Source organism: Athene noctua, chromosome 9, assembly GCF_965140245.1.
Source record: "Athene noctua chromosome 9, bAthNoc1.hap1.1, whole genome shotgun sequence".
Classification (NCBI taxonomy): Eukaryota; Metazoa; Chordata; class Aves; order Strigiformes; family Strigidae; genus Athene; species Athene noctua.
In genome coordinates, this window is record NC_134045.1 from 26,386,733 (window position 1) to 26,401,426 (window position 14,694).

Genomic DNA, 14,694 nt, shown 5'->3' on the forward strand with positions numbered 1-14,694 from the left:
GTAAGGAAATAACATTTGCCCCAGTACCTTCCCAGGACGGACCTGGATGAGCTACAAGCAGTGCTGTTCCTTCCAGGGAAGGCAGAGCATGTCTGAGGACGGCAGACTGCAGCCTGGCATCGCTCATGGCTTCCAAGGGTGAATTCCACACTGAATTCACTGTTCTCGAAGCAAGGCTTGCTGCAGTCAGCAAGTCAGACAACGGATGTCAACTTCACCCAAACACAGGGAAAAATGAGCAGGCTACCATGGATGTAAACCTGGAGGAGACCTCGTGTTGGCCCTCAGCCACATGCCACCAGCAGCTGCCGTGCAGCCTCTTATCTCAGCAAGTGCAGCCTAATCCTGTCCTGCCCAACGCTGGCTATTGCTTTTCTGCATCCTTACCACACAAATCAAAGGATGCAGCAGCTTTGAGATCCTCGGAAGTTAGAGGAACTTATTTATTGCTAATCCAGTTGTAAAGCTAACCCTCCTTTCTTCTCCTGACTCTGAGAAAGGAGAGGGCTGAGCCAGGCAGCACGTGCTGTGCACAGCAGGTCTGTTTGCACATGCACAGCAGTCAGGCCAGGGCAGGGAACGTGGCACCCAGAGACTTTTCACTTCAGCTGAGAGTTCTCCAGAGGCACAGGCTGCTCTGTGTGTGTGAATCAAACAAAAAGGAGCGGCGCATGTGGAACAAGCGGGTTCCTTGGGTTTAACCAGGGCATCTCGCCCCCAGAGGTGGTTAATCCCACAACACTCCCCCTTCTGACAGAGGGAGATTTGCCCTTCAGCACTGTCTGTCACCTGGAGGATTCAGCACCCGACCTGACAGCAGCCGGGTGCGAGGGACCAAGTCCCTGTCACAGGCAGATCCGTGCGATCCGCTGAGACCGGAGCAGTGGTTGGGGCCTGAACGCCGGGCAGCTGCTGGGACCCCACTCACACTCAGCCCTCCCACTGTTCTCACTCTTCCTGGCATCCTCCTCCTATCTCAAGGGAGATTTTTGAGGTGGAAGCCGCTGTTATTCCACACGTACTAAACACTCCTATCAACTCTGACTCCAGTTTCTGACTGGCAGCTTTTGGCTCCAGACCAGTATAAACAGTGGAGGAGTCAATCCCGTAGCAAGAGGAGCTGCTGCCGTAACTGCTGCCTGGAGCAACAAAACTTAAGAGCAAATAGTAAGGCACAGGTTCCGCTTCAACACTCATTACCTGTGAATGCCTCAGTGCAGGGACACTCCCCGTATGGAGCTCTGGTCCCAGTTATCCCCTGGAAACCAGCAGGCAAGTGCCGGGCTGCTGGAGGATTCCCCTGCACTGAGGGCTCTGAGCGTGGCAAAACAACAGAGGCGTTTCCTGGAGCAGACTTGGGAAAACCATCAGGAAATGTGTCCCTGGGACTCCCAGCACGTACCTTCCAGAGCCCTTAAAACACCCTCACTCGTGCCTCACAAACTTTGTGCATCTCCTTAACCTTCCAGCCAACTTGCCCGAGCTAAAATCCACGAGGATTGCTCCTTTGGCAGAGGGAGAGGCGATCCTGGCACGCCGTGGGGTTGAGCTCTCAATACCTGCAGCGCTCTCCCCAGCTTCACTTTTTAAAGCAGCTGCTTCATAGTTCTCCCTGACCTCACGGAGGAGCCAGTATCAGCGTTAAAAGTTAAAGTTTGGAACGAGGTTGCCTCGAGGGTAAGTATTTAGCAACTGGTAATTTACAGCTACATTTTATCAGCTAGCCACCAGCAAGATCTCACAGCAGGGTTTACCAGGGATACAGCAGCATCTCAGGACAACCATTTCTCAGTTAAAGACGTTCTACTTCTAGTTTTCAAGTGTAGGGAACAGCAGATAATTAAAACACATCCAGTCTTGCCTGCTCTGTGTCAGTCCCCAGCCTCTTCAGTGCATTTCTCTCTCGTCCACGCGGTGACTGCTGTTGGACAGTACAATGGAGGAAGGCAGCAGAAATCCAGGGAGGGTCAGAGAGAGGGAAAACCTCTCCTGAAGAAAGGAAGCTAGGAAACAAAACCAGTATGTCACGATTTTGGAGAGGGGGGGAAAAAAGAAAGAAAGTCACAGCTGTAAATGAGGAAGAAATCAGGGGATTGGGCAAAGGGTGTAAGTTTGTGATTGAGACCAAAAAAAAATTTCTTCTCTGTAATTTTTTTTTTTCCCTGCAGTTGGATGCTGCATGAAGACATTTAAAAAGAAAAAGTCTAGGAACAGGCAGCAGCATTCCCAAAACTCTTTTATCACAGGTTGGGCAGGTAATTAACTGTATTGTATACTAAGTAGCATGTGATTATTACCTGCAATAACCTGCAAGGACATTCTTACAGTAAATTCCCAGCTTTTGGAGAAAAGTTGCAGGACGCTGAACAGACACCGTAAGGAAGCATTTGGCAGAGCAGCAGTCAGTAGCTTCAGGAGACCAGAGTCACCAAATCTGGGCAGCAAAGGGTGCAGCAGCTTGAGCGAGTGACTCAACACTGTGCTAAAGGCTATTTCCAGTGTTTGTCTAACAAGGACTCTGCCTTCCAGTCTCCTCTACAAAGATTCTCTTTTCCTTATGGTGAAACACTCTGACCCATATTACACAGAAGGCCAGACTAAATAATTATAATGACCCGTTTTGAGTTTAAACTCTACAAAGGAATCTCTATATAGCTGTCCTCCAAGCCTGGCCCACATTAGCATTTCATAGCGCCTGCTGAAGCCAGCCTGCCCCAGAGAACAGGCCTCGGGGGCCTGCTCCCTCCCCACGCAGCCCCCCAGCACGCTGGGCTCCTCGCCCACACCTGGTAGCCCAGGACTGCCATCCCCTCAGTCTTTCCAGTTCTTCTGCAAGTGGAGCCCCGAAGAGCCTCTTCCACTGAGAGCAAAGTATTGGCTCCAGCCTCGGCCACCAAAGCTTGGAAGAGAGACAGAAAGAGCAGCGTTAGTGGCGGCGTGCTCACGGTCGTCTGCGGCCAGTGTGCGCGCTACCTCGGCCAGGTGCTCTGAGAAAGGGGTTTTCCCCCCAAATTAATGAAAAAGTCCAAGTTGTACATACACACATAATAAACACGAGAAGTTTCACATCCCGGAGACACAAAGAGGGTCATTTGTGACCGTGTTCATACCACGGTGCCCTGAAAGTCCTCGAGCAGGACCAGGCATAGTAAAGGAGCTCAAAACTCAGCTGTTCTGCAAAGGTGACGCACATGCCACAAAACTAAAACAGTGCATAAAGAGTTACGCACAAGAGAGGAAAATCTGTGCTTTATGGACTTTTTGAATGCTTGGAATGTAACAAGCCCTGCTATAGAGCATCTGAAGCCAAGCGAGTGTCCCAGCTTCTCACGTAAACAGCCTCTGTAGTGACACTCCAGAAGCAAAGCTGCGTGCCCAGAGCTGGGATCAGCGATACTGAAACACTCCGCAGCTTTCCAAAGGCGTTACAGAACTACTACCCCCACACTTCACAGCTTAGATTAAATGAAGTTAAAAACAGGCGCTCTGAGTCAGTGTGGAATTTTCATCTCGCGCTCCTCGGGTGAAATAAGAGCAAGTTACCGCCGCAGAGAAGAGCACAATGGGACATTTGGTTTGACACGCTGTCAGAACACTGTTGATCCCTTCTGCTGATTCCTCGCAGTCCAAGCTGGCATTAAGCAGCCCCTGGAAGAGGATAAATTACAAAGTGACTACACACATATGCCTTTGCTGCTTTGAAGTACCTCACCAAGCCATGTGTAAATTAATCAAAGACAACTGTAGGGGTCAGCATGGCCCCGCAGAAGAGACATGTGCTCAACAGCTTCTCCTTCCCCCACCAGCTCTGCTGTATTGTATTAAAATGAACCTCTACCACTGCTTCCTCCTGCTGCTTCTCTTCATTTTCCCGGATTACTGATGCTCTTGGAATTTTACACCAACAATTCTTAAAACGAGGGTACAAATAGCACATTCCATTGCCAAGAATAGCGTATAGTCAGGTATCCCTGTAGCTGTCTACCCCAGCTAGCACAGACAATGGAGCAGAATGACAAAAGCAGTGGTTACCCTGAAGAAGTGAGCAGTGATGTCGTAGGAGAGCGCATACCCTCTGGAGCAGACGTTCTTCTGTGGGAAGACAAGGAGAGAAAAAAAAAAAAAAAGAAATTTCATTCTTTCCCTTCTGAATGATGATTTTTTTTGAACATTCTGGGTGTCTGACACAACAGGACTAGCACAAAATCACCCTGCGAAATCCTGCGTATCAGTTCAGACTGCAGAAACTTCGTTTCTATATAAAGCAACACCCCTGACTAGGGAGCCCTTGGCAGCCCGGCACTAGAAGGCAAATCAGACAAGTCTGCTCCCCACGCGCTGTGGATAGCAGAACCAGTTTGATGAACAGTCCTGGAACAAATGGAGGTTTCTGGCTGTGCCTGGTATGACAGTGCAGGAGGGCTCGAGAAGGCCAATAGGATGAACAAATAGAAACGATAGCTACCACAAAACAGTGCCCTGAGGGACCTGCAAGTTGACTGATCTCCCCTCAGGACGCTGGAGGGATGTTTCTGAATGTTTCTCTAGTATACGTAACCCAGGAGGATGAGCAGGATCTGGCTCTGCACACAGCAAGTGAAACGCCCTGGCATGACAGAGAAATTGGAGAAGAGCTCATGCTTGGTCCCCTCTAGGCCTCCACGGGAACGCTGCAGCTTTCCCTCTAACTCACCGTCAACAAAGGAGGAGCAGGTGGCACAGGAGGACAACACATCCACATGGAGAGCATCCCTGAGGCTGCTGCATGTGCGTGTGCAGAGACACACGTTGTCATGGACAATGCAACTGGAAACAACACTCAGGAACCGGCCAGGCTGCCATCAGGCCACGCGGTGATCACCTACGGGTGATTTTACCCCGAGACTGTGCACAGCCAGCCCAACCACCAATGTGATGGCTGGCTCCACCTCACATTTGCTGACACCGTTTCCCAAGGATATTCTCTCACTAACGTAAAATGCCACCATAATTCCAACTGAATGAACCCAAAAGTCATCCTACAGCAGATGGTGCTGAGGGGATCTCTGCAGAGCTAGGGGCTGGGAAGTCTCAAGCATCAGGAGTTGAACCTCCCTCCACTCTGATATAAGCTAAATTTCAAGTCTGGCTGCATTTTATCTCCTGTCCTAAAGCCAAGTTTGAGGTCTTTATCTAGAGCATCTACCAACAAGAAATTATCGTTTGGCTTACGACACGGACCAGCTCCGAGTTCACAAAGCGAAAAAAGTCTTCACAGTCCAACATTGTTTTCTTTCCTTTCCGACACGTCATGATCAGCGCAGATGCAGGGAGCCCGACCAGAATCCTTAGGTAGGGAAGAGTAAAAACAAAACTGAGGTTACTGTCAAGAAAAGAACGAGACTCCACACTCTCAGGACACATGCCTTTGCTATTCAGGGGAGTCTGAGAGCATCTCACACACTAGAAATCTCAAACACATTGACAGAAACTGCACGAGGAACTTTTCCAGTTGCCCGGAGAAGAACCTGCAGTTCAATGAGATAGACACACTGCTTTCAAAGCCTCAAAAAGGTTACAGCAGCAAACAGATTAATTTAACAACATTAACACGAGTGGTGGCATTAAGAGCATTGCTGGCGCTAAGCAGAGTCCACGAAGACACGTGGTCTTTGAAATCCAGTCTACTGGCAGGGGCAACTCATAGCCCAAGATGGCACACAAACACCGTGAATTCACATGGGTACCGGGGAATAAATCCCTTGCACACTTGTTACCATGACATACAGTGGCATTTTCTCTTGCTGTGCCCCCTCAGAGGGGAGGCTCTGAATGGTGGTTTTGTTCGAGGTATTCCCAGCTGTCCCCTACCGTCGGTGCAGCAGCAGCTCCTGCTGCCTCCATAACTGTTCGCCCAAGGCAGAGCTGTGGTTTCCATCTTTCAGTCTTTCCTGGAGAATCTCAAAGAGGAAATGTCTTTGGGCATCCAAACAGCCAGAAAGCAGCTTTCGCCTACACCCCAGCTCCAGCACCATCTCCTAAAGAGGGAGGTGGGGAAAAAGCAGCGTTTGTCAGGCCTACACACTAGTTTGCATTCAAACCCTCTGTTTCTCTGAAGTAATACAAAGCGATCGATAAGAAATGTCTCCCTCTCTCAGTTTCCATGCCCCTGCTCACATCCGAGAGCCAAATGTCAGCCTTATGTACAACGAGATCTTAGGAAATACTTTGACTGGTCAAATCGAAGGATTGACCATACGGATACACATCTGTTTCTGAAATCACCTGCAGCTTGCAGAGAATATCGGGGTTGACTGACATCTTCGATTGGCCACAGCTACCCAGGTCCAACCTGAAATTAAGAGACAGACCAGGTAACTAAGCCCTGTTAGCCCAGAAGGATAACACAGTTCAAATAAAGTCAAATGGCTTCAGATGAACATAAAGCTCTAACATTAATGTTCCTTAAATAAGCTGTAGGTGAGACAGCAACTCTGCTCTAACCCTCCCTCCTTGTTTTCCAGCTTCAGCCACTTCCTCCAGGGCATTGATGCTTGTCTGGCCGAACAGATCTGAATACAAATTCAACTTAAAAAAAGACAGACAGACAAGGGACTATCCGTGACTGCAACCCCAGCCCTCTGTCACCTAAAGCAAGAGTCTTATGCAAAGGCTGGTGAGTCACGCAGAGCCACCTCCCAGCTTTCACTGCCAGCCAGGCCTGTGAGAAGGAAACCGCTTCCACTGAGGAAAACACAGCCCCATGTGAGGCACAAGCTCCTGCTTGCAAGGTCATTATCAGAACCACTGCAGAAATGCAGGTCATGACACAGAATACCTTTGCAAGGCATCCAGGATGGTATTGATAATAATGCCACATGCTTTCTCCAGCTGTCCGTCGCAGCCACCAGAAGCAGAAGGTGCAGGAAGATACCACTGGTAGATGGCCCAGTAATGGAAATCCTGTCTGCAGTATTGAAAAGAAGGCAGGAAGTCTATCACAGCATTTTAGTGGTGCCTTTCCCTTAACCTAAAAAGCAGCTCACGCACCAGGTGAAGGGGAACGACAGATAAAAGCACCCATGTAAGGACAGATAGAGAGTCATCCACCAGACACCACACGTCCTGATGTCAGCCACCTCTCGCTTCCGGAGGCGGGGAGGTTTTGTGAAGGGTTATGTGGAAGGGCTGCACATGCAGGCCAGAGGTTATCTCAGTGAACTTCCGCCAGTTAACACACACGCCTTGTTCTAGCGCTGCCTGAACTCTGGGCAAACCGTAGTCATCCACAGGCATTTGTGTCCTGCAGCAGCTTGTTTATTTACTTCCTGATCTTCAGTGCTTTTTCCTAATTTGGGCAGGAAAGACTCTCGAACTATTTGCTTTTCAACAGAGCCCCTCTGCACTTACCTTTCAGAAGCAGAGAGAACATCCTTCTCGGGGTACACTTCCAGCTCCAACAGCAGCCACTCCCTGAAAGACAACTGGGAAAAGCAACCATTTAGGTAAGAGGGCAGACCCGCAAGGTAACTTGTGCAGAACAGCCACGTTCTTCACAAAGTAAAACCCACCTTCACCCACACCAAGACACAATCCTGTGCAGATTAAGAGATATGAAACAGGAGACATCAACCCAAGGAAGCTCCTGTACTGTTTCCCTTGCAAGAAACCTAAACTAAAACCCCACTGACATTCAAAAATCTACTGAAAGCAAGCCTATAAATCATCTCTCACACACACCCACACACACCCACCCCTGTGACATTTCCAAACATGCTCATGTTCTTAAAGTCTAGATCCCAGAACGAATGTATCTTATTAGAAATAAATGCTAAAGTGAACAAAGCACCGGAGTCAGACAGACTGGTGTAAGCATCAAAGAAAGGCTATAATGCAAAGGTGTTTTAGCCTCGTACATCAAGCTAGCCAAGCACAAGGAGTCATTCTAGTAACACGATGAACTCCTCTGCACAAAGACAAACTGGTTTTCTACGAACTAGGTTAAAAAAAGAAATCCTGTCAAATCAGATCCATTGCAAGGATGGTATAAAGAGAATCGCTGAGATGTTAGCCTCCTTCATAGCAAGGCAGAGCCAAACAATCCAAGATGCATGGGTGGTTCAGGAGAACATTGACATTTAGACAGAGCACCAAAAAAAAAGGCAAGCAGGTATTTTCCCTTGTTTGACTCACCGTCACTTCACAGACACTGCAGGAAGCTAAGGGGATGGACAGGCTTATTTCTTTACAGTTCCTGATCATTTTCTTACTGATATATCTTGTCAAGCTTTCCAATTTTGCAATAAGCAGGACACAAAAGCTTTATGTCTAGTTTTCTATTTCCACCTTATCATCACCATCAAAATCTACAAATACCACTGAGCACATAACCCAGCACACACAACAGCTCTCAGACCAACTTTTCAGGCATTTAAGTTTTTACAAGAAGCTTTTTATGACCTATAATGAAATTGCAAAGGGCAGATCTGAAAAACGAGAATTACAGGGTGAATTTCAGTCATGGAAAAGATTTATACCTGGAACTCTTTTTCCTTCAAGAACTCCTGAAAGCGTGCTTGCCTCCATAAACAGAGGCTGGCTCTTCTGTAGTTCAGGGAGGGGCACGACAGAGAGCTCCAGACTAGGTCAGTTCTTGCCTCCCTGCACAGGATTGACCGAGCTTCCAAGCACAGCCGTGGCACGAGGTACTGCAGCTAAAACAAAGGCATAAAACCCCTGCACATTTCCATCACAAGAAAAAGGTTGTGTGAAACTGCCAAACAAGCAAATACACAAATTGGTCAAATGGGAGGGTACAAAGATGCATTTTTATGTAGTTTTCTTTGTACAAGTTATAGTTGCACAGGCGTCTGCAGTGGAATATTGAGCTGAGACTGATCTTTCTCGTAAGTAATAGCAAAACTTTTTTCCTTTTACCTTCTTAACAAGGCTAGGAGGAAGCAAGGCACACAAATCTTCATGAGAGTAGGATGAAAACTTGCACATAAGATAAGACACTGCTGCAGTGCAAAACCTGAAAGAGAAAAAAAACAAACAACAAACTCTGTTATCTGGTTGGTTCAATCATATCTTTGCAGACTCATGAAAGTCCAAAGTCAAAACAAAGACCGAGTGCTACAAACACTTTAACCAACATGTTCCAAACCTATTTGCTTCTGGGACTGTTTCTGTTTCTGAGCTCCCAACCCCAAGTACATTAATGGCCCAAATTTCCGAAGCAGAGACTGACCTCGGGCCTTTGCCAGCCCTCTCCCAGGCAGGCAGTGCAATCAGGACGCGATTTCACACGGACCCACCCTCAGCCCGTTTCTCTGTGCAGCACAAACACCTACACTTGCTCTGGAAACCCTCCCCAGGGACAGGGGAGCTTCAGCAGCACCCCCCAGCAGTAAACCTCAGCCCATCGCCAGGGGAAGCGAGGACGGGGTGGGTGCAGGGTCTCACCTCGCGCAGAAGACGAGCGACTCTTCCGTCCTGCACACGAGCAAGCGGTTCCAGTACTCGGAAACGGAAAGGGCCTTCTCAGGAACAGCCTGAGAAATCCCCAAACTGGCTTCCACTTCAGGAATTAAAGCTTTGAATTCACTTAAGTGGATCACAAAAGCTGCTAGTCCTAAAACGTGAGCATCATTCAGGGAAGGACCCTGCAAACCAAAACGTAAGTGAAGAACTGGTGAGACAGAGACAGACATTTCTTTTGTAACAAAACCACCTTTCTCCGAAAAAAACTCAGAATTAATCAAGTAGCAGAACACTGCTTCTGCCCATTGCCTGATTCAGTGCAGCAATACCAATTTAGCAGATGAGAGGACCAGTTCCATTAAACATGTTCTTCCTTCCTTGAAATTGTGCAGCTATCCTTGGTCAACCTGCAGCAGAATTTGTACATTTCTGTAAAACAGTAACTTTTTGCAACTAGCTGTAAATTCAGCCCAGAAGAATTTGAGAGTCTCAAGGCGTTTTCATTTCTATGACAGATCATGTAGTCTACGAGCCTTTTAATTTCACCTTTTCAATATCACAAGGTAAAGAAAATAAACCCAGCAGTTTCTCTAAAAGAAAACCTTTCACTGCAGCACCCCAGACTTGGAGTCTTACTTTTATTTTTAGAAGGGATGTACAACTGAAATATTCAGTGTGGAAGCTGAATTAAGCATTCTACTATAGTCTGGTTTGGCTCTGTTCATAAACTTGCTTATTTTAGATTCTGTTAAAATGTATCTCAGAATGCATTAACCTTCTTCAGTAGTATTTCCGCAGGGAAATGTTCAGCTCACATTCCAGAGAGCAAACCCATACTATTTGTCCAAAATGAGGTTTGGGCTTTGTTGCTTTTTTCTTTTTTGGAAGCCTGAGAGCCAGTGAAGTCCTTCCGCAGTGCTGTCCAGACAGGTGCTTGCCCCACAGCTCAGGAAATGGCGGTAGGACAGCCTTTAGCACACTGTAACCATAGGATTTGTGGTTGGAAAACTCACCTGATGATAAATAAGCTGGCAGAGCCTGCCCAGAAGCGCAGGTAGGAGATTCCTGTGTCCACACATCATCTTCACAAACAAAGACAGCCATGGTCCCTGCCTGCAGAAGGTAAAAACCACATGATCATTTTACTACTGCTTTTTATCCCCAATACAGGAAGAGGGATTTCAAAATGCTTAAACACAATGAACCTGAGTCATACTTGTCTGTAAATACAGGACAATCATCATGTTGTTTATAGGCTCAAAGGAAGTATGATTTTTGGAGTACTGAAACAGAAGACCCCTATAAAGGCGTGAACTCCACCAGTGCTCTGCCTCAAATACACAATAATATATAGTCAAAGGGGTGTTCTGAGATGACAACAGAGAGAGGAGGAAGCTGCCTGGGGCACAGACAGCTTTTTTCAGACAGAGAACAAAAGTAAACAGAGGCAGAGCAATAAACGGGATCAAAAAACAGCAAGAGCAAAAAGGAATTAAAATGACAAGGTCCTATTGCAAAACAGAGGAAGGAAAGGAAGAAGGGACTTTCCCACCCAACTGACAGAAAAAAGCATCCTCTGAGGAGATCTGATGGGGAGTTGGGTTTAGAAGCAATTTCCTGGGACACTCTTGTTTATCACAGCTACTTTTCAGCACAGGTTTGCAGTGCAGATTCATCTGCTCCAGGGCAAAACAGTGTAAAAGAGGAGGAAAGACACACTGGTTGCCAAAGCACGCTGCACTCCCGAGAGGCAGCCGCCTCGTTCGGTGCTGCCGGCAGCTGGGATCACAGGCATCTTGTCAGCACGTTGCTGTTTCCCAGCAAAGCAATTTTCCACTGAAATGTTGACCATAATTTTTCAGACTTCTGTTACATCGTGAAAGGAGATGGCTGCTAATAGAGCCCTTCCAGCAGCAGAGGAGTGCTACCTCTCCCTCCTCACACAGGCCAGAGTCAAACTGGGCCAATTTCAGGGGGAAAAGGGGACGGGAGGTAGAAAGAAGGTGTATCGTGCTGCTCGTCCTGTGCCTGCAGCGTCAGACTTTACACCTCCCTCATCAGCACTATGGATGAAGGCTGCAGGTGCCAAAGGCAGCCAACGTGTCAAAAAGACACCCCAAAAAATGGGCGTTCTCCTCCCCTGATCTCTGGTGTCAGCCAGGAAGTAATTCCTGGACAAAAAGAATTTGCTTCATTCCTCATCCCCCACCACTGAGCTGAAAGAGCCAACCTGAACACGTAGTATTTGTGGGAAGTTTTTATACGTTGTCACAGAGCACAGAGCGGAGCCAGATGCCCCCTTTTTCTGAAGGGATCAGTAACAACAGAGGAGAAACATGTTTTATTTACACATATACATCAAAATGCATTAGTCCTTAGATTACAGAAACTCAGAATAAAGCAGCCTGTAACTGCCAGCCTGGCGCAGCGGCTATGAACAACCAGAAGTCCCTCCTCACCCCCAGACAAGTGTTGGAATTCTGGTGTGTTAACCAGTTTTGATTTCCCTGCTCTTTTACTCGCATCTTACCTGTCAGGAGGGTTAAAATAGGAAGCAGCTATTAGATTTTGGCAGAATGATGTCAGCAGGAGATCGACAACCTGGAATAAGAGACACACTGCTAATTCCTACTTGTTGGGCTGGATCTAGTTTTTCTGCTGCGTATATATTATGTTTCCTGACATTAAAATGAGGAGACATATTGGTTAATGACGTTCCCTGCAAGTTGTACAGAGCCACCGGCACTGAGAAGAGATGGAAAATTAAGCCCATAAGAGCCCAGGAAGGATCCCAGCACACAAAAAGTGTCTAGAGAAGGCTGGTGGAGAAAGCCTGGCTCCTGGCAGCACTGCTCTAACAGAATATATCTCCAGACCCACCAGTCATTCAACAGCTTCCAGGAGGTTAAAGCATATGAATAATCTGCGCAGGGCAGGACAAAGCAGACAAAAGGAGATGTATTTCCTGTTTTCCACAGACAAAGCAGCCTTTCACACGTACCATCCAGATGCATTTTTACTTACCCCAGCACCCCAAGCCAGATGGTACTCACCCTCTGATGGCAGGGTTCCAGCCTGGGGGCAGAAACCTCAACTGGGATTGGAGAATTCAAGGCAGCAGCTTCGTTCTCATCACTGCCGTGACCCAAGATGCTGGCGAGTCTGTCAGAAATCACTGCAATCTGTGCTGACACATCTGCAGGAAGGTAATAGGAGAGGAGAACCAGGACAGAAGGCATGGAAAATTTACAACTCCACATAAGAGTATATATTTCACTTGTTGTTCTTCCTAACTGATCATAGCCCAAAGTATATTATGAAAGGCTTTGATGAGTAAAAAATGTCAGCTGGGACACAGCAATCATCATCTTCATTTTAGAAGACAGCATTATTTTTGCCTCAGTATTTTTACCAACACACAGCAAGAATAGTTTTTTTACACCAGAAAGGAAAGAGCCTTCAAAAGGGGGCCCAAGTCACCAGGGGAGCCCCGGGAATGGGGCTGCCCATCTTGGCAAAGATCGGCGTGGTACCAAGTGATCATCACAGAGGTGCAGACCTGCAGTTGTTCTGCACTAAAGCATGGGAAATAGGTCAGATATGAATAGAGATATATTCATAGCTGGAAGGATTATACAGATCTGAAAGATTACCACCTTCAGGTATCAGTAGAAAGTAACTACTGCTGCTGCTTGGGCCAACACTGGCCACATTTTATTAACACAGGCTTTGGCACAGTCATTTATGGGTCGGTATAACTTGCCTTCCTGCATACCTTCATATTTGGTCGGGTCCACAATCAGCGTCCTTAGTTCAGCCAGTTCAGCCTTCAGCTGCTCAGCAGGCTCTTTGGAGTGGCTGGTCTCTACTTTTGATTCATCTAGACAAACAAGAGAGAAAGGCAACTCATTATCCCAACCTCTGTGCATTAAGGCGGTTCTTACACTGCATTCCGCGATCTCTGCATACATTTTCTGTAGAAATGGCATTTACTTTTCTATAAGCTATAGCTGAACCCCAAACTGTCAATCTGCCACGTACACAGCTTTGGTTTTACATTCAACATGTCTTATTTGATTAATCATTTATGAGTTTATGCCCAGTTGCAGAAAGGAATCCAGTTTTTAAAGACAAGAGGCAAATGAGTACGAGAAACATTATTTTTTCGTCATTTGGTACATTTTTGCTCTTTTATCTTTTTACAACACTTTCAGAGTTGTCTTCCTACTTGCTTTAGCTCCCTGCCCCTCAGAGAAATATTTGCCGTCCTCAAAAGACTGGAACCAGTCCCAAAAGCCAGAGACAGACATTCCAGCATGAATACTACAGCATCAGCTTCTCCTCAAGCCCAGCACCCTATCCTGCTTTTTGTTTAAAAAAAAAAAAAAAAAAAGGAAATTCCTTTTACCACTAGAAAGAGTGTGCCACCAGCATCAAGCTGCCACAGCACAGCCCCAAAAACCACCCATAGAGTTTGTCGGGCCGGAACGGAGTCTTGCACATAGGCCAGAAATAACTCAGCCGTGACCAAGAGAAGTAAATAACAAAGAATAAAATTAATACTTGTTATAAACACACTGTAAAGCAACAAGGTGGTAGGAGACTGCTGAGTCACCTTTATGTGCAAGAATGAGTGCTGATGAACAGGGCAGGCTTAGAGCTGACCAATGCTCGGTCCTGCCCTAAATCCAGGCTCAGTGCAAGAGCCCCAGGGATAGATTAGGGTGCGGGGGGACTGCTCAGGCCATGCCACTAGAGGTCACTGGCAATTCGAGGACACTGCCAGAGCCGGGCTGTCCTTAGGGATCCCTCATCCCTGTCGGTTGCCAGGACAACCTCGGCAGCCAGGCTGCACATCTGCCGCTCCCCAGGATGGCTCTGTCACATCTCTCAAGCTACCGCAGCTCCAGAAAGCTTCAAGCACCCAAAACACCCCGAGTAGCAGTCGGTTACCAACGGGCAGAGACTGCACAGGGAGTACACTTCGCTGCGCTCTGGGAATGATCTCTGCTCACTACCCTGACGTTTTCATTTCATAGAACCCTGTGGTGAGGATGCTGCCCACTTTCAGATGCATTTGAAACACCCACTTGCTGAAGGAGATAGGAGAGCTCAATGAACATCTATTAGCCCGACACACGCCACACCAGGAATGCGGCTACAGAGACGGGACCTGAAATTGGTGGGGCCCTCCCCTGCAGACACACAGAAACGATGCTGGGCCCCATCCCT

At 47.4% G+C, this 14,694-nt stretch overlaps 1 protein-coding gene across 2 annotated transcripts in view; it reads right to left on the minus strand.

Annotated features, from left to right (window-relative positions):
* FANCA (FA complementation group A) overlaps positions 1–14,694 on the minus strand; it is a 36,364-nt gene that overhangs the window by 3,225 nt on the left and 18,445 nt on the right. For both annotated transcript variants that reach the window (XM_074913232.1, XM_074913231.1), the window contains exons 22-37: positions 13,238–13,342; positions 12,516–12,658; positions 11,993–12,063; positions 10,476–10,575; positions 9,445–9,644; positions 8,917–9,013; positions 8,517–8,693; positions 7,390–7,463; positions 6,818–6,946; positions 6,265–6,331; positions 5,851–6,017; positions 5,221–5,326; positions 4,033–4,092; positions 3,544–3,648; positions 2,787–2,899; positions 1,862–2,003 (exon numbers count right to left, since the gene is read on the minus strand). In XM_074913232.1, coding sequence (XP_074769333.1) covers positions 1,862–2,003; positions 2,787–2,899; positions 3,544–3,648; positions 4,033–4,092; positions 5,221–5,326; positions 5,851–6,017; positions 6,265–6,331; positions 6,818–6,946; positions 7,390–7,463; positions 8,517–8,693; positions 8,917–9,013; positions 9,445–9,644; positions 10,476–10,575; positions 11,993–12,063; positions 12,516–12,658; positions 13,238–13,342 — 1,856 coding nt within the window. The remainder of the gene's footprint in view (positions 1–1,861; positions 2,004–2,786; positions 2,900–3,543; positions 3,649–4,032; positions 4,093–5,220; positions 5,327–5,850; positions 6,018–6,264; positions 6,332–6,817; positions 6,947–7,389; positions 7,464–8,516; positions 8,694–8,916; positions 9,014–9,444; positions 9,645–10,475; positions 10,576–11,992; positions 12,064–12,515; positions 12,659–13,237; positions 13,343–14,694) is intronic.